We start from the raw sequence: 23810 nt of genomic DNA on the forward strand, positions 1-23810 counted from the left end.
CCGGTGAAGGGCGTTGTCATGGAATGGTTCATATGTGTGTCTTTGCATTACATGAGAAGTTGTACCATATACAAGATTACCAAAATGAGAATAATTATTGATCTTTTGAAGTGGAAGACCATTTACTAGAAGTTTGTTAGTATGACAAATTGCATATGATTCCATCATGTTGTTAACACCTTATATCTGAACAGTAGAATATGTATCTGATGAGTTCTCAAAATGTGGTACGACTTCAGTGGTAACTTCTGTTCTCTGTCATTGTACAATTAAAACATGTACCATTCGAACAAATCTCTCACACAGACAAATAGAATCCCTGAAAGTACATGGCAAAACAGCATGTTTTCACATTTCTATTCTTTGTAGTCATATTTATAAATTTTTAGTTACAAAAAAGGAATAAATGCACACGATGGATGGTGGATGGGATAATGTTGTGCTAGGAATACAAATCATTCATGGTTATACATTCAATCATTGATCAAAGGCTGATATAAATGAGTTAATATTTGTGATGACTTGAAGATATACATGTATGTATCTGCTTAAAATTGTAATTGGAATACAGTGGGATGCCATCCTCTTAATGCAAGTATCATATCATCTCTAATTGATTTTACCTTATAGTAATAACCATTTCGAACACAATAGCTTTGTTAGTCAGTTCCGGCAAAGTTTATTTCATTTGTGGCACTCGCTTCATATTTAACAGCTACTTGATCTCAGATATTTCATTGCATGCTCAATGACAAAATGTCCCATCTGTCTTCAAGTCATCACAAATATAGAACTGAGGTTAATTTCTTGTGAAGTAATGATTTGATGGGTCAATTTTTCCAAGATTACTAGGTATACACTAATTTAAATGGACATTTGACATAAAAACAATATAAAGTAGCTTAAAAATGTTTATAGATGGCATTTTTTCGATATGATGTAGAATATATCTAAAATGAAAAGAAGTTTTAAAGCAGGAATGTGATGATTATAACACCTGATAACAACACTGTGGTTGATGGAAGCGGTAATTGTTCCAGCTTCAGTCCACAAATCCATTGCACTGTAAGTCTGCATACATACACTACAAAACATTTCTCTAGGATACACACAATGGGTATGGTAACACTTAACATGATACATGTTCATCTAAGTGAATAATTTATAAACATACATAACAAATGATTTATAATAATAAAACAATATTCCACTTAAAACATACCGCTTGTACACTAGTACTGTAACAGATTTACTTATATCAATGCTTCAAAAAATGATTTATATCAAAAGGTGCAGAAAGCTCTTTCATAATACTGCAGGGCTTTAATTTTGTGCACACAATGTTTTACTCAGGAGCTTTATCTATTACTATTCATTCCAAACATTAAAGTTTGATACAAAAATAAGTTTGTAAACATAATTCAGTACCAAAATCATCACTCTTATTTCACAAACTCACAATACAAAATGTACTATGAAAACTCTGCATTATCTAAAATATTAAAGCTGCTATATTGCACTGAGATCAAGTTTTCCTTGGCTTAGGTTTTTTCTTGTAAACAGGAGAATCATCAAAGTCATGTAGTGCTGCATACTGCTGCTGCGGTTGTTGATGATGCTGCTGATGTTGGTGCATGCCTGGGTTTTGTCTCCGCTGTATCGCTAGTTGAGCTTGTCCCCACATTTGCAGAGCAAAGGGTAACAACTGCAAATATTGAATTTGGTCAAGGGTACATTTAAGAAAGTTTTATACAAGCAGGTGCTTCCCGAAAGGTAAACACAACATCACCCATTATGCTTATATCAAGTTTTGAAGTATCAGGAGTATACTGCACACATATATTTACTTTTTAATTACACATCATCACAAAAATCTAGAAAGAATATCCAATTAAACAATGTTTAAATTAATAGAAAGATAAATTCCGTAGAAAATAAATTACAACATGAAAGCTATGCAAATCTATCCACAAAGGTAAATTTATCAGCATGCATCCTCAACACAAGTATTTCTTTCTTCATGTACTTTTCTACCAAATAAACATGGCACATTATACTTTCTCATACTCGGCAAGATCAACACGAACAATGTGGGGCAGCCATTGTACAATCCTGACCATATTACAGTTCAGTAGTGTCAAAATGACAAGCATGTATATACATACCTTCTGGTAGTTGTAAATGGCGAATATCACGAGGATGGTGAAAGGCAGCATCAACACGGAACTCTGGCTCAACTCCTGCTCAAGACTCTTTCTCTGTAACCATATTTTTTGCAATATAAGATATAGTTTGTGCCTCACAATTTACCCCTTAAAAACAAAACAAGTTTGTTTAAACCCATACCTGGAATGGCATTCTTCAAAATACTGTTTTGCCTATTTTAAATGCTGTTAATCAGTCAGGACAGATTGGCCTCACAGTGAACTTAAATTTCAAGCTGAAAAGGCTACTTGAAGATTCTCACAACTTTGAGCATATATAAGCAGGACCTGTAAATGGCCTTTAACACATTGTGGATGTAACTCACCTTTGGATTGAAGCTGAAAGTGATGTGTTTGTAGGAGATATTTGCTGTCAGTTCTATCTCTGGCTGGTCAAACTCGTAACTGGACTTGGCTAGGGTGCTGTCCAGCTTCACATAGTATACCTATAACACAAATGCATAAGAAACATTGTCTTTATTTAACCTCAGAGGGCCTTACAATACTACACCGTGATTCTCTTATGTATGGGAAAGACATGAACATTAATAGATGGTAAATCTACATGAAGCTAAATTACACAGACAAAACTAATCATGCCAATTGTTAATCAGCAAAATTAGTCGCAAATTTTAGGAAAGCTCTATTTTTAAAAGAGCATATCAGAGTTGACACTAAAAACTTGTCTATTGTTGTTTTACAGTCTGACATACAAAGGGTATAAATTGACACTTATTAAAGCCAGAGTTATGGGCCTTGCTATACATGTGCTTTGTGTCTCTGGAAACATGTGTAACTTAGTTCACTTAATTTATCTTGAATATTTTTTAGATTTTGCTCAAGTTTTTGCTCAATGAACCTGACCTTTTTCTTTTAAATACAGATGGGCTAAAACGTGTGATAACTTACAGATTCGTCCATCTGTAGAGAAGGCAGGTAGAAGAAGCTGACCACTCCGAGACTGACCGTGGTCATTGGTTGGTTGGGATTGTCCTCTCGGTACAGTCGAACCTGGCGGTACAGGTACAATAAATTAAACAAGAAAATACTTTTTCAATACGGCACTCCAAGATTGACCATGTCAATGTCAACCCAGGGGTATTGTTCAAGTATATGAATCAATGTCAACCCAGGGGTATTGTTCAAGTATATGAATCAATGTCAACCCAGAGGTATTGTTCAAGTATATGAATCAATGTCAAACCAGGGGTATTGTTCAAGTATATGAATCAATGTCAACCCAGGGGTATTGTTCAAGTATATGAATCAATGTCAACCCAGGGGTATTGTTCAAGTATATGAATCAATGTCAACCCAGGGGTATTGTTCAAGTATATGAATCAATGTTATACTACATATTTATTATTCTATGCTAGAGAATCTTCAAGTGAATCAAGTTTGTGTTGTTTTTTAATTGGTCAGATGTGACAATAATCAAACATGACATTTAATAAGAACATGTAAAACTAAAATCAGACAATATTAATTGCACAAGGCAAGCATTGACACAAAATATAATGTAACAGAAAATACCTGTTGCTGTCGTAAAATGAAATATAACAAGAGCTGTCACAGTATGTGACGAATGCCCCCGAATGTGACCTACGAACAAGGTCAGTACATGAAAAGTTGATCTTGCCTTTATGTGTCAAATACATATGGCAAGTTATTTTAAATTGCCTCTGAACATAAAAAAATACCACCCATACTTGACAACCTACACTGTTATGTCCTTATATCAAATACATATGGCAAGTTATTTTAAATTGCCTCTGAACATAAAAAATACCACCCATACTTGACAACCTACACTGTTATGTCCTTATATTCAGAATTCCCTTGTGAATAAACACTTAGTGTATCTTTCACCTTAGAGGTAGGGACATGGGTCTTGCACACGACACGTCGTCTTGGTATGTGGAACACATGTAGCAAGTGATTTTAAAATCTGTCCATACAAGGGAAAGTAACAGCCCTGACACGACAACCTAAACTCTATGTCCTTATATGCAGCACTCCATTGTGAATAAACACTAAGTGTGACCTTGACCTTTGAGGTAGGGACACGGGTCTTGCACGCGACACATCGTCTTGGTATGTGGAACACATGTGGCAAGTTATTTTAAATTCTGTCCATACAAGAGAAAGTTACAGCCCGGACACGACAACCTATACTCTATGTCCTTATATGCAGCACTCCATTGTGAATAAACACTAAGTGTGACCTTGACCTTTGAGGCAGGGAGACGGGTCTTGCACGCCACACGTCGTCTTGGTATGTGGAACACATGTGGCAAGTTATTTTAAAATCTGTCCATACAAGGGAAAGTTATAGAGCCGGACGGACGGACGGACGGTGCGATTTTAATATGCCCACCTTCGGGGGCATAAAAACTAAATACATGTACTCAAACCAATGCTGACTTGAATAATATCAAAGGACTTAGGGTATGTATTAAGGAAACACTTTCTAAACCTCATGTTTATATAATGTATCAGCTTATGGGACAGGTAATTTGACATTGCATATAAGCTACTGACCTTCAAAGTGTTAAGGTACTCTGGGTCAGTGATCACATTTCCACTGATGTCCATTTGGTTCATACGTCGGAATGCTATGATGTTTACACCAGTAAAGTCTGAATTCTCCACCTAATAACAGAAAGTTTTTATTATTTTTTTGCAATACACATTTGATTCAGTTCTAGAAAACAATTAACTGATCTAAGTACAATATTGTAACAGTTAATTCAACAATTGTCAAGAAGCTGATTTAGATTCTTATGCGCAAAATCACATCAACACTACAGTTAAAATCTACTTTAATATCATTTCTGTCAATTACTGGCACAAGACTTAATTCTTAATCAGCAAGTTCTACATGACCCTTACCACTACAAATCTGGATTTGGGAGCAGCTCTCTCGATGTGTTTGTTCATTTCTCCAATCTTAAGGCGAATCTCATACGTACAGTTGGGCTGTAATGGTAGAGTAAAACATTGACAAGGTAAGTAATATTTTTATGAAGCATTGCTTTAAATTTATCTGTATAGAGCTAAATCATTATGTCCTGGACTTTGGTATTTTTGAAAGCTAGGTTAACATAAAAGTTATGCATGCGGATGCCAATGCTTTGTCTTTTTTCTCCACGACAGTAAATAAACCTGTTTATGGTTATTTATTAATTATCGATTAAAATGGAGCCCACCTGTAGCCCTCTAATCCGGTAATGACCGGTTTGTTCTGTCTTGGACTCCTCCTGGTACATTGAGCAGTCCCCCTGGCCGAGAGCCTCGACAAACAGCCCCGACTCTGGCTCACCATTCAGTGATGTAACCATTCCATAGCAACTGTGAAAACACACACAAGCATCTTAATAAAGTGGCAATCCTTTCAAAAATCAACTAAAAGATTGGAAAAAAGTATGACAAATTTGTTTGTGTATCATTTCTCCATGTGTTCATTTGTTTTCCAATAAAGAATATTAAAACAACTTGACATCTGAGCCTCCTTTTCTAGATCTTAAATCAGAAATTTTCTGCAATGATAAAGCAATAAAGGGGCAAAGTTTGACTGAAAACATTGTAGACTGAGTTCTTGGGGATTCTGCTGTTACATAGCCTCTCTGGATTGATATGTCTCATAATTACAAATGCAACTGACTTCTTCATCCTCTTGTTTTTCAATTTTCAAGGAAAAAAGTAAAGGCCGACATGTCCAAAAGGTAACTATGCTCCTGAACATCAAGTGATTTGGAAACCTTTGGTGAGCATGATTTGTTTACCTGTAAGCTGTCCGGACCCCCTTGATGTCAATATTTACAGCAGTGCCCTCTGTGACTTCAATCACACGTGATACTGGCTCAAACTTGTACTCTTTCATCATCGGCCGCAAGAAATACTGACCTGGACTCTGGAATAAATGTCAATATATAATTCTTGAACATGGAATTAAAACATTCTTCAGTTTTTCTTTCATCTCAGTGTTAATGAGATCTTAGAAGACTGTGGTGCAAATCTTTAGCTCTCAAGCACTCTAAGAACAAATCCTTTGCAACGGTATGTTGCAAGAAAGCCCTAGTACTCTCCTGTTGCCAGAACCCGGCTAAGCCATAGAAAACTCTATTTGGATTCAAGTCATTGCATAGAAAATCTGCATCTAAAATGACATAAATCTCATATGGTCTTTCTAGAGGTGAGGCTTACCCTTTCCCACTATTTTTCAACTGGTTCATGTGGTCTTCAGATAAAGAGGGCTCCTACATGGTACTTTTAAGTAACAATCTGCCAACACAACTCACCCAATAAATATAATTATAACTCCTTTACGTCATGTTGTTTACAACTATTTAAAAACTCTTTTCATGCAGATTTTTTTTAAATAAGCAGGAACATTTTGTCAACCAAAAATATTTTTCCAAATTTTAAGCAGATGTATTAATAATGTGCACAAATTTGGTAATATTTTTTGCATTGCATTGTCACTAAATAAAAAGGGTGAGAGTCGTCTAGAGGTATAGGTGTTTGCCAAATACACAAATTGATAAGAGTCTGACCCACCAAAAAACTTTCTCATGGCCTTTCAAAAAGGACATCAGTAATGGTTTCTACCCAAGGAAACAGATGCGAGTGTGATTCTATATGCTTTCAGCTTTCGTCACAATCAAGCTAAAAGGAATTAGTATAAACTTAACTAGAGATTGCTTTTTTGAAAAAGCGCTTGTCTCCCCTATTGTGTGGTCGTAGCTGAGAAAAAATAAATGATGGACATGAAATTTGTAACTTTGGACTGGAGACAAACCAACAGTGAAGTTTGGTTTATTCGATTATATTAAATAGAGAAGAGAAGAAAGTGTTGTTGATTAATCATGGAAAATGTAAACGAAGTTTGCATTGTATGAAGTTCCTGGGCGCAAGCGTTATTCAATTATTGATCGGAAACCATTTTTCAGCTCACAGTCATCGTGACCATGACCTTTTACCTACTGATCACAACATCAATAGGGATCATCTACATAACCAACTTGCATACCAAGTATTAAGTTCTTGGGTGCAAGTGTTCTTTAGTTACTGAGCGGTAACCATTTCTTCAACTCAAGGTCATGGCAACCTTGACCTTTGACCTACTGATCTCAAAATCAATAGGGGTCATCTACTAGTCATGACCGACTAGCGTACCAAGAATGAAGTTCCTGGGTACAAGCGTTCTTAAGTTATTGAGCAGAAACCATTTTTAAGCTTAAGGTCACCGCCAACGTATCATTTTTTACCTGAAGGTAACCTTGACCTTTGACCTTTTGATCTGAAAATCAATAGGGGTCATCTTCTAGTCATGAACAACTAGCTTACCAAGTATGAAGTTCCTGAAAGCAAAGGATCTTTAGTTATTGAGCGGAAACTTTTTCTTCACTTCAAGGTCATGGCAACCTTGACCTTTGACCTAGTGATCTCAAAATCAATATGGGTCATCTTCTTGTCATGACCAACTAGCATACCAAGTATGAAATTCCTGGTTGCAAGCGTTCTCTAGTTATTGAGCGGAAACAGTTTCTTCAACTCAAGGTCAGGGTGACCTTGACCATTGACCTACTGATCTCAAAATCAATAGGAGTCATCTACTAGTCATGAACAACTATGAAGTTCCTGGGTACAAGCTTTCTTTAGTTATTGAGCAGAAACCATTTTTAAGCTTAAGGTCACTGCCAACATAACATTTTTTACCTGAAGGTAACCTTGACCTTTGACCTTTTGATCTCAAAATCAATAGGAGTCATCTAATAGTCATGAACAACTAGCATACCAAGTATGAAGTTCCTGGACCCAAAGGATCTTTAGTTATTGAGTGGAAACCGTTTCTTCACCTCAAGGTCACGTTGACCCTGATCTTTGACCTAGTGACCCCAAATTCAATAGGGGTCATCTACTAGTCATGACCAACTAGCATACCAAGTATGAAGTTCCTGGGTCTAAGAGTTCTATAGTTATTGGGCGGAAACGAAGTGTGACGTACTGACTGACTGACTGACAGACTGATGGACTGACTGACGGACAGGGCAAAAACAATATGTCTCCCCATGAATGGGGGAGACATAAAGATATTACACGCAAATGATTTTTACATGGAAGGTCACCATGACCTTGACTATTGACCTTGTTACCCCCAAAACAATTGGGATCATCTAGACATCATGACCAACCTCACTTCAAAGTTTGGTGAACCTAGATCAAAGCATTCTCCTGATATTGCACGGAAATATTTTTTTACATTAGAGGTCACAGCGACGTTGACCTTTGACCTTGTGACCCCCCAAAATATAGGAGTTTTCTAAACCTCATGATCAACCTCCCTACCAAGTTTGGTGAACCTAGGTCAAACCATTCTCAAGATATTGAGCGGAAATGTTTTTTACATTGGGGGTCGCCGCGACCTTGACCTTTGACCTAGTGACCCCAAAAACAATAGGGATCTTCTACACCTCATGACCAACCTCCCTACCAAGTTTGGTGAACCTAGGTCAAACCGTTCTCAAGATTTTGAGCAGAAATGTTTTTTATATTGGGGGTCGCCGCGACCTTGACCTTTGACCTAGTGACCCCAAAAACAATAGGGATCCTCTACACCTCACGACCAACCTCCCTACCAAGTTTGGTGATCCTAGGTCATGCGGTTTTCCAGTTATCGATCGGAAACGAGGTGTGACGTACGGACGGACTGACGGACTGACGGACTACCGGACAGGGCAAAAACAATAATAATAGAAACCCAAACAGTGTACTCACCAGTCCAATGAAGGTCATAGTTCCATCATCTCTTGTCAGGTTGTTACTGCGGTATTGTTTCTCCCCGCTCAATGACAACAACACACCATCTAGGGCTCCACCCTCCTCATCTGCTATCTAAATTATATATTATAAACATAACAAAACAATATATTATGTGGATGGTCATGGAAGTTAAGCCATATCCCATTTGTAGGCTGAAAAGGTAACTATTGACATGTCAAGGTCTAATTTACATTTATTTTCTTGAGAATCAAAATAATGTATTCATTACAATCTACCTCATTTGTGTTCTTCATTTATCAAATACTAAAAAATTTTTCGTTTCATGTATTGACTTGCCGAACGCCATGCATATATGAACATGGATTATTTCTTGCCAATGATCAAGAATAATTTTTATTTATCATCTATTTCATTTAGGTAATTATGTTTAATATTTAAACCGAAATAAATTTATGTTCTGTTCTGTTCTATAATGAATCAAAAAACTGCTGCAGAGTGAACACAAACACAAGTCTGGTGTTGTTTTTACAGACAAAGATGGCACATAACTCAACAATAACTACAGTAAAACTGCGGTCGTTCGAGAACCAGCGCTCCCTGGAGGTCGGAGCTTGGTCCTGAACTTTTTTCCTTCTATTTTCATATAAAATATACCTACGCTGCATCGAAACATAATTATGTCGAGGAGTCGAGCAATATTCTTGGTCCCAAGTACACAAATCATGCACAAAACCTTATGGCTCCCTCGAGGTTATAATTTCACACTTTTTCCCGAACGCGTGTTCCAAAATAAACAAACAATTGCTAGGTATTAAAACTTCGCAAGTGGTAAAAAATGCAATGACAGTTGAAAGGAAATTTATAAGGTGTGAAAAACCATTTAACACTGTTAACGCATGACCTATATTAGTTGATATGGGCATTTAAGAAGATAATTATGAGAAGTTAATGACGAGAAGTTAATTGTGAGAAATGTAAACGAGTAATAACTAGAAATGTGTCCATAGGACACGGATGCCCCCACTTCGGTTTTTTGTCACAGAAAATAAGCCATAATGATTTTTGAAGTATTTTTGGCAAAAAAGGGCCGTAACTCCTAAATGACTAAAGCGATTTCCATGACTATCGAACTTGATCAAGATATTATGGTCACAAACATGTGTTTAAAGTTTGGTGAGGATTGGACAAACAGTTTTCAAGAATTAGATCGGAAACAATCTTCAGGACGTATTTTTCAAGTCTTTTTTTGCAAATAAAGGGCCGTAACTCCTAAATGACAAAAGCGATTTCCATGGCTATCGAACTTGATCAAGATATTATGGTCACAATCATGTATGTAAAGTTTGGTGAGGATTGGACACATACTTTTCAAGAATTAGATTGGAAACATATATTTTTGAAGTATTTTTGGCAAAAAAGGGCCGTAACTCCTAAATGACTAAAGCGATTTCCATGACTATCGAACTTGATCAAGATATTATGGTCACAAACATGTGTTTAAAGTTTGGCGAGGATTGGACAAACGGTTTTCAAGAATTAGATCGGAAACAATCTTCGGGACGTACGTACGTACGGACAGACAGACGTACGTACGGACAAGGGCAACCCTATATGCCGCCACTTTGTGGGGGCATAAAAATATGAATAAACACTACCATATCGATCCAACATAGGAATCTCTGAAAAGAATTCCTTTTTGTCACTTTGCTTTTCAATATGGCCATTTTGTAAAAATGATTAAAGATTTATTGGTTTATTGATAATTCTTTTACATTTTATATTTAGTATACATATAGTAAACTACAGCCTATGAACATATGAGCGATTTCCACAACGCAACATATAATTGGTGTCTTAGTAAACAGACTACTTTATACTTGAAATACACTGAAATATATTTCATAACAGACTGGAGAATTGAAAATTGGGTCGTTCCAAATATAGGTTCCCTCGAGGTTTATGCTCGGTCCCTGGCAACCTCGAGCGATCGCAGTTTTACTGTAAAGCCAGAGTTTTGGGCTGGCTACATATGTGCCTATTGTATCTGGCAATATATGTACCAACTTTAACTTGAAATTCTCAAACAGTTTTTGAGATATTGCCATGGTTAAATCTTTTGCATGACAACAAAGAAAGAAGACAAAAATCCACACAGCTGTGCTATGCCTTTTGCCTGCTGTACCTTGACATCAATGCGTGAGAGCTGTCTAGCTCGGAATGCTGCCATTTCCCCCTCCTCCTTCTCCATAACATAGCCTTCCTTCTCTGCCGACACAACATAGTCAAAACCTTTGTGTAGGGGGCCAATCCTGATAAAAGTTTGGTTATAAGATATGACTCTGATGCAACTCTGTAGTAATCAAATACTGACATACAATGTTTGGTTCTAAATAATGTTGTATCAACTTTTACAGTAGCAGACGAGATGAACAATAAGTTTTAAATGTCTTATAAGTCCAAGCAATCCATCAAGTGTTTGTTACATCACACTACAGTTTCAAGCCACTCAAGAACAGTACATAATTTTGCTTCTGACAAGCTGTCAGATGAATTATTCTTGAATGAATTCTACTTTCACAGTTAAGAGTATCATGAGGGAAGAGGACTTTCATAGTGATATTCTTTTTCAGGGTATAAAATCTGGTAGCTCGCCCGAGAAAAAAGTTTCCCTATAGATCCTTCATTACCCTAAGAAGAGAATCTAAGACAATCCTGACAGCTATATCTCTCTACATATGGCAGAAAAACATAACTTCAGGGCATAAAGCACCTACTTGAAGTCCCCTTTATCACTGGTCTGGGCAACAACTGGTTCCATTCGACTTTGACTGTCTGTTACTGTGACCTTGACCCCAGATAGGGGCGGAGTCACATGTCCCACGATAAACTGGCCCCGCTCTCCCTTGAACTTGAACACTTCACCAGGACAGACCTCTGGTGGAAACAAACAACATTGTATCTTTTAGTTTATACTAGGAAGTATTGGTGAAGTAACAACTGTAGGCTGATATGAATCAATCTCAAGTCGGTCTTCCAGGTAGAAACCAGTAGAGGTGTTATTTTTCAATGCCCATGAGATATAACCTATGGTTGGGATCGAACCCACAACCTCTTGGCAGACACGTATACCTCAAGACCACTGTCAACATCATTGAATGTTAAGGTGAAACTAATTTACAACCTGGTTAATATCGCTCATTGTATACAAGGTCATTTCATTCTATATACATGCTCATTGTCATTGTGAGTGCGTGAATTTCTTTGACAATATCAAAGTCATGATATCATTAAGGGTTTGTTAAGCTATGAAATCTTACTTGTATTTTTTTCCTAAAAAAATCAGACAATTTTCTTCCTATCTGTTCAGTAAATATACTATAAGTAAAAGCAGTTCACAAGAATGCATATTAGATCTGTATAAGTTAGTACAACTACCTCCAGAGATGGATATCTGTAATACTGGAGGACTGTACAGCATCTCTGAAGACTTCACTGACACCTTCACACTCTCCCCCGTCCTGTGGATATGTAATCAACATGTTAAACAGGAAATAGAATTGGTTATCTATACTTTGCAGTTACTCCCCTTTGTTGATCTATACCATCAAAATGGCGGTTCAAATACAAAAAAAAATGGTGTTGGACAAAAACGTTCTAAAATTCCACTATGGTGTACAAGTTTAGTACAAATGTTTGAAAGTCATGCAAAAAAATGCATTCTGTTTATTCGAACAAACAGCATGTTTTTACCTGTTGAAGTTAAATGCTTTAAACATACTACCAGTCTTTAAATTTAAAGTTAAAAATTTACTTACTTTGCCCAGTAGCTGAATTTGTACACCTGCGCCTCCTTGGCCTGAGAAGCGTTTCCGGCAGCTTTTTCTAAGGTGAGAGGCCCCAGGGTCGTGGGGTCAGTCCCCAGGGACGATTCTATGGTCACCATGGCATCATTGACTGGCTGATCTGTACTCACTGTGCCCAAGGCTAGGTGAGAGACTGCAGTCATGGTCAGGGTTTCTGGGTTTGATCTGTGGGGGAAATAAAACAGAATAAAGATTTGGTGGCCCCAAGGGTAGTGGGTTCAGTCTCTAGGGAGGATTCTATGGTCACCATGGAATCATTGCCAGGTTCCTGTGCCAGCTTACTGGCCTTTCAAAATGTTTAATCAGAAATGTTTGTGATTCTAAAACTATTTCATTACAAGCAAGCTGTCAGGATGTCTCTATTGATTCTCTTGTATTCAATTTCAGATTTGCTCAAAATTAAGAACAGGTCATATGATTGCTTTTAATTGAAAAAAATATCAATAAAATAGATCATCATATTAGGAGTTTGAAATGCTACAGGTCTGACAATAAACAAAAATGTTCCTGCTGGAGCTGAGTTGTGAATGTTAGATAACTTACGTGTCATAATTGTAGACATCTTTCTCAAACTTGTGGCACGAGTCTGGCCTGAGCTGGTATACTCCGGGCTGAGCCAGACAGAACCTGTTTTTCCCCTTGTTCAGCTCGAACGAGCCAACACTGTCAGCCTTTTTGTCTTGGGAAAAGTTCTGGAATAGGAATAGGAATTTATTTACCTAACATCTTCATAATCTAACTCAATTATTATCTTGACTTCCTTCCAAGGTAAAACATATTAAAACAATATGGGACACTCATGTTGGCACAATGTAATGCAAGATTGTGGTCTTGTGTTGTGGGGAAAACCAGAGAACACCGAGGAAACCCACTTATCCGGCTTAGTGACCACAAACCAAATTCACATGAGCCATAGATATAATTATGCTAGGAGAAGCTTACAAAACAACAGCTATCATTTGCACTTTGTGAATAGTTGAGCATCATCAAACACTACTTACGACTTTACTTAAACATCTGATACATACACGAGTGGTGTGATGTGAAATGGCATATTTGAGAATGTATCTAGTTTGTAACAAGGAAAGACTGTCAATGTTGTTATTAGTACTTTCCAAATATATGAACCATCTTCCCAACAACCAAGGGAGCTGCAAAACAAATTGCTCTTGATTTTTAACTTGAAAAGGGGCATAAGTCATCAATTGATAAGGTCAGGGTTATGGGCCTTTCTATACATGTGCATATTGTCTCTGACCAGATATGAACCAAGTTCCCTTTCAATATAGTTATGACCAAGGTTAGGGTTCTTGCACTCTGACAGCAATGACAACATGGCAATACCCATTTTTTCTTCTTCTAAAAACAGACAAGGTAAAAGCCTTCATTATCATACTCAAAAATAAAAACTTACCAGAGTGGTAGAGTGTGAAATGGTGCACTTAAGAATATATCCAGTCTGCAGGAAGGACAGACTATCATCATTCTTGCTCGTAACTTCAAGCTCCAACGTCTTTTCCTCCCAACACAGACTGTCACGCAACACCGTAGCTGTTGTAAATATCAGATGACACAACTTTCAATACATACTGGACATTTGCTTCATTCATTGTATTCATAATGCCATAGGAGTTTTTACTTCAATGCTTAATTGCAATAGTGGTAATGCACGGAATCTGATCTTCTGAATTCTATAAAAGATTTTTATACAAAACTAAAGACTTATTTCAAATGTTATTTCAGACAATGTGATATAAGTTCAGTATCATTACAAAGCAAAATGTGTTTTAAATGGTATTACCTTTGTATTTCCCAGGGAGAACATTTTCAAATGTAAATGTGCTGGTTTTCTGATTTCCCTGGGTCTGAAATTTAAAATGGTTCCTCATTACCTTCATTCCAAAGAAGATGAGGGAAGCTATAATCGGAGTAATTAGAAAATATTACCCAAATGCATATACAAAGCATAGGAAACTGTTACCTCATAATTAACATAACATTGAATGATCTTTATGTAAGTTTAAACTTATTTAGTTTACAATGATTGTTAAACAAGTTCTTACATTATGTAAATAACTCTTGTAAGCATGTTGTTTTGCCAGAGTGTGGTCTTGATTTGAAAGGGAAACTAGAGTACCTGTAGGAAACCCCCATGTCCATCATGGTGACCTCAAACTCAACTCTCATATGCTCGGGCAGACAATCAAACCTGGGTTGCCTTAGTAAAACTGTGTGCACATACCCGACAACAGAAATATGAACTCTTCACATCACAATTGACCCAATTCCCATAACATTTGATCAAGATGTCTATCACTATCAAAGGATTGGTTAAAAGTTATACCTGTGCAATTTGTTTGTCGGAGCGGCCAACTGCATCAAGAGAAATCTCAATAGGACCACACTTTTCTGCAATATAAACAGTTAAATGAAAGATCAACACTACCAACAGTAACACATACATGTGCATCAACCAGACATGTAAACTTCTACAGTTAACTGCTAAGTTATTATTAGCTAAAAATCAAGTCATTAGAGTTGTTTTTGTAGTATCAAATGTTTTGGTTTTGTTAACAGGAAGTGATGTTATCTAGGAAAGTGAAACATGCTAAATAAATGTATATCCGAAGTCCCATCATGATGATATAGTCAGGTGACCTTCCAATTTTAAGATTTAATGACATTGACATTTAACAACATGCATATAATAAACTGGCTGACCTTGATGCAATGAAAACAAGATCAATTGAACTTAACACTTGACAGGTGAAAGTGACATTGGCCTTGAACTGTAAGAACACAATACAGATGAAGGGGCAAGTGACAGCCTTAGTCTGTTAAAACACAGGGTTTAGAATGGGCATGTTGTTAATGGTTACCAGTTACCAAATAATTGACCTAGATACTTACCAATACAGGTGACTGAGCCAGTAACCTTGGCCCGGAATTGTGAGAAGACTAGGTCAAGAATGGGCTTGTTGGTAATGGTGACCAATTGTTCCACTGGGGCAATGGTCAATCCAGCCTTGATCTCCGCATCAGACAGGTGGACCTGGTAAAAATATTAAACCACGCTTTATTTTAGCACTTAAAGGGACTCCGCATTTTAAAGGATCAGACATAAAAAAGTGATTGAGATGTGTTGAAATGCTCGTTTCAATGATAAAACATCATTAAAAACTTCAATTAGAGCTTTAGATGTTATAATAACCTAAAAATGAATGGGGGGGGGGGGGGGGGGCATAATAAAAGTTGGATTTACAAGGATCAATTCAATAAGTATCTGCCAGTTCTTGTATGGTGTTGTTCATAAAAGTTGGTAAATAACTGAATTTCAACAAAGTTTAAAAAGAATGTTGCAAACAGAAAATGTATCCCTTAAAATCATTTTCATTTCAATACTTAAGCAAGCTTGAGCTAAATTAGGCAAAATATCAACATCCTATAGCTGGTTTATGTACAGTGTAAAAAGGACATGGCTGTTAATATTTTCTAATTTTAAATCATTTCATTGACCAAAAATGATATACAGTGGAAACATGTTGGCTTGATATCCAAGGGACTGGCCAAAATACTATGAGCCTGGTGAATTTCAAGCCAAGCATGAATGCTTATATACATTTAACAAAATCAAGTTCAAGCCAACAAGGAAATCCAGCAAAGCGATATCGGGCCAACAGGGTTCAACTCTATGTTGAATTAAGAGCTGTTATTCTGTTTCAGCTGTTATAATTGTACTTACGGTATCAATAACAGTTTTCCCATAATCTTAATACTGCTTTTTTTCCACAATAAAAAGGAATGTTTTATTTATATGACATTTACCCTGACAACGTATTTGCCAGGAGCAACATAGGAACAGAACCTCCCATCTTCCCCTGTTTCCTTGGAGACGGCAGCTGAACCTTTACCCTCGGGAAATATGATCATCTTACGCTTGATGGTTTGTGTGGACAGACCCTCAGGGAACTTGTTAATGGTCACCTTACCACACAGGTTGAATCTGGAATATAGAAAAACAACATAAACACACCAACAAATCCTCTAACTGGTAACTGTACACACCAATCATGTACTGGTTTCTACCCTAGTTATGGAAACAAGCAGGTTTTAAGTCAACATGTTAAATCAAACAAAAGGTATCATACCCCCATAATCAATTTACCATGCTAGTTTGATATCAGACAGACATGGGAGTGTTGGATGTAATTCTTATCTTCTGTTCATTCTGTTTTGTCTTCATTTGCATTCAATAAAACAAATTTCAACACACCCTCCCCACATTGAAATCATCAAGTGTAGTAAGTCTCTACCTGGCAGGTATGATATCGGGCAGTTGTGGAGTGTTTGGTGTGATTCGAATATTCTGTTCCTCAAATTCCAAGTTTTCCGCCCGCATGTTCAGACGGTACATCCCTGTCTTCATGTTCTCGAGGTGGTACAAACCGTCTGGTCCGGTCTTCTTCACTGCCTCACCATTTAACAGCACTGTAACTCCTCCTATACCCTTGCCCTATGGATGAGGATACAAGCATAGTTTAACGCCTCGCCCAATGACTTGACATTAAGACTATATTGAAAACAGTAAAATTCAAAAACATTAAATGACTTTAGAATAATATGTAATTGTTGGGCCGAAAAGCAGTTTACTTTTTTCTCATTTAAATATTAATAGTAGGCCTTCAGCATATTATGTATACACTACAGAATTTTGTTAACACAAGGGCTAAGTAAGTCGTATAAACCATAATAATAGGTTACCTTTGGACTATCTACTACTTGTCCAGTAACGGAGAAACCTGCCACTTGGAAAGTTTGCTGAAACAAGAAGAACAAGAAATATATTTCAAACTTATAGTACTTCAAGCACACCATATTATAAGAATGTTTAAGACCATTTAAAGACAAACATGTGCAAAGCAGAAATATCTACCATGATAACATACCTCCAACTGCAAATCAGAATGCCCCACTTGGAATGGGAGTTTTTCTGGTTCAACATCAAATGTGATGTGCTCACCTTTGTAGAAAGGAATCTGCAAGGATGGAAAAAAACACACCTAAATATGATTAGGAGGTGAGAATGTACATTGTGCCACAGTTTGCAGTAATGTTCATGTTGATTTAAAAGTAAAAATGTTGTTTACTATCAAAATATTACTAACCATACTATTTCAATATTAAGCAACAATCTTATTGATCATTTACAGCTGATAAGAAGAATAGAGCTTAATAGTTCAAGAATTATAAACATTCTAGTTTTCCCAAACTTATCCTCTGGTACAAACAAAATTGTACTGTTTTAAAATACACATGTTACTAAAGAAATAATGGAATCATTCATCTGTTATAAATGCATTTCAATAGCCAAAATAAATATTTGTATTTTTTTATATTTGTACTGGCATGGGCAAACCCAGTTATATAAATTTCAGGTTCTATCTATTAAAGTTGACTGGTACCTGCCAATACAGCTATAGTAAATAAATGTTGATCTAATATTCATGATGATGTATGCATATTGAATGTCATCTTTACCAGGTAGTAATCCCCCGTAACAAGACAGGGGAATGTGAATTTCCCGCTAGCGTCTGAGGTAACATGACACAAGGGCTTATCAGACTTGCCCATACCCGACATGGCTGACTTGTCACACTCCAATACATCCTGAAATGTACATGTATAAACTAAGTAAATCAGTAAATTAAAATAATCAAATGTTAAGCATAATTAAATTAGTGTGAACATGTAAGTATGCTTAATACAGGTTCATATTCAGCTCCATTGTAAAGAAAGCCTATGGGTCAATTAAGAATTTGAAATTGGAAGTATGAACCTATACTGTCTTCACAACTGAGCTGTCAGCCTGAACTTCCTGGTATTTGTTTTCATTGTAACTTTTCTTCTAGTTGAGTATTTGTGATTAAATTTCTTGAATGATATAACTATTTGAGAAAACAGAACAAAGAAGATTCTTCTTAATTATGAAAGATAGAAAGTGTTTCCATGAAACTGAGTCTGAACTCGGACTTGTAAAAATGAGTCATCTAGAGGCAGTAACGTTACACTTACGAGCCACAATACTCTCTGTCAACTTTGCCTTTACAGAACTGAGTTTCCCTACATATAAATGAGAAAACCCACCTTCTGGTTGACTGTGGTAGAATACAGTAGAAAGTTCACTCCCTTGATGGGCTCCCCTTCACTGTATACCAAACCCTGTACAGTTACAAAAAGAAATGGGTAAAACTCAGTATTAAACAAGGTTGATTACAAGTTAATGAGAAATGTATGTGGCTACATGTAACTGTATAAGCAAATATTATCTATTCAAAGGAGAACAAAATTCTATACCACAAAGTTCAACAATAAATTTTTAACATTTTGACTTTAGAATTGCTTACCAAACAACATTTTACGAATACAAAACTAATACAACTGGAGTCTAAAATTAAAAATCTTACATAACTTAAACGGTTTTATATCAGAAGCCATGAAACTTACGGAGACAGAATATCCAGCGATGACGAGAGAACTGCCTGCATCTCCATTGTCCAGTCCTATCTCGACACTCACCTCTGACTGTGTATACAATATATAGACATATATACAAATACAGCAACAGTTTGAAAGTTGTCGTGAATATGTGGGCAATCACCTAGCAAGAGAGTTCAGCATTGATCAATCAATTTATTATACAGGATTACAAAACAGAACATATGGTTATCAATTATACTTACAAATGTTATGAAATGGTTGAAAATAAAGAACTTATAATGAACATGTACTTTTACATTAGAAAGACGACCAGCATTGCATTGCATCACAACAGATGTATATAATAATTCAAGCAGTGATGTAATTGGACCAATATAGACCTCAGCAATTGGAGTATAAAGTATACTACAAATTATGTCTATAATAATCTAACATGACCACATACTTTTTCAAACCTGTACTTCTGGTCCTTCCCTGATGAAGCTCGAACATCATACTTTCCTGGCAGTACTTTGGTGAACTGGTAACTGAAATAATGAATCAGTAACTATTAAATCATGGTCACCTTGGAATTAAAACAAACATAAAGATGAACCAGAAACTATTAAATCATGGTAACCTTGGAATTAAAACAGACATAAAGATGGAACAGTAACTTTCAAATCATGGTAACCTTGGAATTAAAACAAACAAAGATGAACCGGTAACTATTAAATCATGGTAACCTTGGAATTAGAACAAACATAAAGATGAACCGTTAACTATTAAATCAAAGTAACCTTGGAATTACAACAGACATAAAGATGAACCAGTAACTTTCAAATCATGGTAACCTTGGAATTAAAACAAACATGAAGATGAACCAGTAACTATTAAATCATGGTGACCTGAAAATTAAAACAAACATAAAGATGAACCCGCAACTATTAAATCATCGTGACCTGAAAATTAAAACAAACATTAAGTAGTTCTGTTTCAACCAACTTAATAAATATTTACCCTATCCGGACCTTGAGACATTTTTATTTCTGTATCAGACATTTAATTTTCCCATACAATTCATAACTTCACAATCTTAGTGGGGGGCAATGGTACAACATATACAAACCTTCCATCCTGTGTTGTCTTTGTAGACTGTAAAATGTCCTTTGAGCCAGCCTTAAACAGGTTGACCAGAACTCCTTCTGGCCCAAATTTCTGACCCTTACTCACAACCTATAGATATATAGATATATATGGATAAAGCAAATAAAATACTACCGTAAATGACTGGGTATAAGACGATAGGGGGTATTAGACGCAGGGAATAAAATCTGTGAAAAATCCGAGAAAAAACTTTTAATCTATGTTTTTGGTTAAAAGACGCATAGAAAAAATGTCAAAATCGTCCGGCATTTTCAGCCACCATGTTTGTTGACAGTGACAAAAAAATTTTTTTCGTGAAAATGGCGATGGTTATCTTTAAAACCATACAACCATACTGTCGAGAATGAAAAGTTATGTTATGCAAAAAATATTTTGACAGTGCCCAACTTTGCTTTTTTATATGTAAGTTTGATTATTGTTTAATTCAATTTATTATTCAAAATAATATTGAATACCGTAATTCACAAGAGTTCGGACACCATAAATTAATTATTTTTTTCGCTCTCCGAATACATAGAAAATTATCATTTTTACATTTTATTTACATGTTTGCTTAACCTGCCTTTTTTCTTCATGTTTGCTTTTTACCACTTATTAATTTATCCGTAGTAATCAATGGTCATAAACTTATTTATTACGCCTATAAGTGTAAATCCTTCATGAAGTTAATTAAAACACCATTTTATACATGCACTGAATTGAATAAACACATTCTATCGGCTTCAGATCAAAGAGTCACACTGTGTGACATCACATAACTTACAGTTATACCCACGAGGATCTCGTGGAGAGCATGGACTTTGCTATGCAGGATTAATGTATAACTGTACGATTATTGATTCTTACAGTCTATAAGTGAGGTACAAGTTTAAAAGCTTATTGGCAGATCGTTTTACAAACATGCCATGTCGATGTTTTCTTAATCCCTTGATTGCCCTTGTTGTTTGTTTAATCCTCAAATAAATATATCACACTTCCTTTTCAACAGGCAATAAATCGTTTAGGATGGGTAGTAACTAATTAAATTGTCTCAGTGGTGTATACGGTTAGGTAATCTAGCCAGGCATTGTAAAGATAAAAATCAATAATCTTCGTCTGTGAAACTTGGTAACTATAAAAGTTGTGATTGATGCCCTTTGGGTGCCCAAAAATTAGGTACGCAAAATAAATTATTTTGGGAAATAATTATGGGTGTCCAAATATTTAGAGTGTCCGAACTCTTAGGTGAATTACGGTAACTTTAATCGAAAAATATTTTTGTTGAAATTATAAACGTCTTACGATATACCGTATCCCGATCTTCAACTGCCGTTTTAACCCGTATATACTCGATCAATATGACGCGAGTAACATCCCTTTCTACATAAATCTAAACAACCTCTCGGCTTGAAATTGACCTCAGAAAAAAAGTTCAAAAAATTGTTACTGGGTATTATACGCAGGTATTTTTTTGCATCAAAATCTGAGGAAAAAAAGTGCGTCTAATACCCAGTCATTTACGGTACTTCAAGTTTCCATGTTAAAGTTTTAAGACATTAATTTATCACATCTAAGATTCCAAAAGATAATTAATCAGAGCTTCTATAAGTTCATTTCCAAGTGACCTTACATTTTGACTGGGTAAACTCACTGGCTAACATTTTGTATTGTCTTTAATTGAAACAAAATTGCTGCCAACTCACCTTGCCATTTAGCGAGAAGCCTGTGAAGACAAAGTTGATGTCCTGTCCGAGGCTACAGGGGTCCTTTTCTCCATCTACATGAAGCTCCACACTCTCGGGTTCTGAAACATTGTTATACTGTGTAAAACTATATCCAGACGTTAACACGAAAAACAATCTCTGCTACAGTTTTAAAGGTTAAAGATGAACACCTGCTGCCAATCATATAAAAGCAGTTAATTCTTTGGTTAAACTCAACTTAGTCGAAATGATTATTCACTGGTCAATATTTATCCAATAATTACTGTTGAGCAGTTCAATTGCTTCTATGTGCAAACGAACCAAAAGAGTATCTATGGCTAACTTATCCAGTTTTATACAATTGGCCCCGGGCTTTTTTAAAAACTTTTATTTAAAATTATGCATACCAAATGACCATCCTGCAGGTGGTTCAACCTTCAGTACAAAGTCTCCTTTGTCATATAGTGGAATAAGGTAGTAGCCTGTGTTCGGGGCACAGTCAGTCTGGTATTTGATGCTTTTGTGAGGTGTGTAGAGTTTTATCTAAAATAAAAAAAACACACAACAACATTGAGAATGGAGACACGTCAGCCAATAATCATGACAAGACTGGACTTGCGGAGTAGAAAAGTGCACCCAGTCTGAGGTTTGAAGCCATCAGAACACAACCAAGGCCCTCCAGCTGTCCTTACCCACACACTCCACCATGCCGGGCAGCAGGTTCTAACAATGAGTAACAACACTACACTTCTATAATTCATTAAGAATGGTTCATTGATAACACTACGATAGATCTGTTTCTATTATATTTATCAGTGACAGTATATGGAAATTCATGTCCAAATCACATTCATATAGGTAATGAGCACATATATTCTAAGAACATACACAAATGTTATGCCGAAATGGGTGGGGTAAAACATGCAAAACTTAAATTGATACAAGTTAAACAAAAGTATTAAGAGCTTCATTAATTATTCACCTCAACCAAGGAAAAATTAATTTCAACATCAGATTTTACGAATCCTCCACATCCTAGAACGTCTGCAATCGTCCCAGTTATGAAAAACTTGCAGAATATTAAACAAATGATAATATTTTTCATGATGACAGCCGGTTCATTGAAAGTTATTTCCCTTGGTAGAAACGCTTTATTTTTAGATTGTTTAATCGATTTAAGAACAGTCCATTGTAAAACGGAGCAGACAATGATTTTCCGATTAAAAAATGAGTTCACACATATAAGCATTGATCTCCCCTAACATGAATTAAATTATCTGCAATTGTACTGTCAGATCATGTCGGAATATAAGATGCAAGCTGTTACAGGAGAATGTTATTAAGATATGATTATTATCAATTCGGTAGCAGGTCAAAATGTACCTGGTCAAAAGTCCTTTTATAGTCTTAACACCACCAATTGAGTCAGAACGTCATCACCAGAAGTCATAACATCCCCATCAAGAGTCAAAATGACACAATTATATTTTAACTACTGTTGTGTTTAGAGAAGCCTGGACTTATAGATGTGGAAATATTACTGCGACAGGAGTTAAGCGATGGAAATGTAGACAACGAAAAGGAATGGGTAACAACGGCAACAACGGTAGGGAAAAACGGCAGCATGCACT

At 36.1% G+C, this 23810-nt stretch overlaps 1 protein-coding gene across 1 annotated transcript; it reads right to left on the reverse strand.

The window, feature by feature from the left end:
- Positions 1–342: 342 nt before the first annotated feature.
- LOC128234804 (nodal modulator 1-like) lies at positions 343–23305 on the reverse strand. Its single transcript, XM_052949324.1, has 30 exons — positions 23162–23305; positions 22587–22722; positions 22180–22280; positions 20460–20566; positions 19797–19878; positions 19358–19435; positions 18998–19072; positions 18392–18520; positions 17800–17889; positions 17615–17671; positions 17167–17366; positions 16679–16856; positions 15764–15905; positions 15198–15262; positions 14655–14718; positions 14268–14404; positions 13397–13545; positions 12806–13018; positions 12426–12508; positions 11765–11924; positions 11173–11299; positions 8985–9101; positions 5990–6117; positions 5414–5555; positions 5097–5183; positions 4746–4856; positions 3114–3215; positions 2531–2650; positions 2166–2258; positions 343–1705 (listed from the first exon to the last, which is right to left on the reverse strand). The coding sequence occupies exons 1-30, from the start codon at positions 23282–23284 to the stop codon at positions 1526–1528; spliced, it is 3576 nt and encodes a 1191-aa protein (XP_052805284.1). The 5' UTR covers positions 23285–23305; the 3' UTR covers positions 343–1525.
- Between the last annotated feature and the right edge of the window lie 505 nt (positions 23306–23810).

The sequence above is a fragment of the Mya arenaria genome, chromosome 5 (assembly GCF_026914265.1).
Source record: "Mya arenaria isolate MELC-2E11 chromosome 5, ASM2691426v1".
In the NCBI taxonomy this organism is placed as follows: Eukaryota; Metazoa; Mollusca; class Bivalvia; order Myida; family Myidae; genus Mya; species Mya arenaria.

Bases quoted from the DNA above. Each gene is read 5' to 3' on its own strand.
- LOC128234804 (XM_052949324.1), bottom strand. From the start codon at position 23,284: ATGAAAAATATTATCATTTGTTTAATATTCTGCAAGTTTTTCATAACT. The intron at 19,879-20,459 runs GTTTGTATATGT...TCATTATTTCAG, and splicing joins AAGACAACACAGGATGGAAG to TTACCAGTTCACCAAAGTAC. The intron at 1,706-2,165 runs GTATGTATATAC...CAATATTTGCAG, and splicing joins CCATTTACAACTACCAGAAG to TTGTTACCCTTTGCTCTGCA.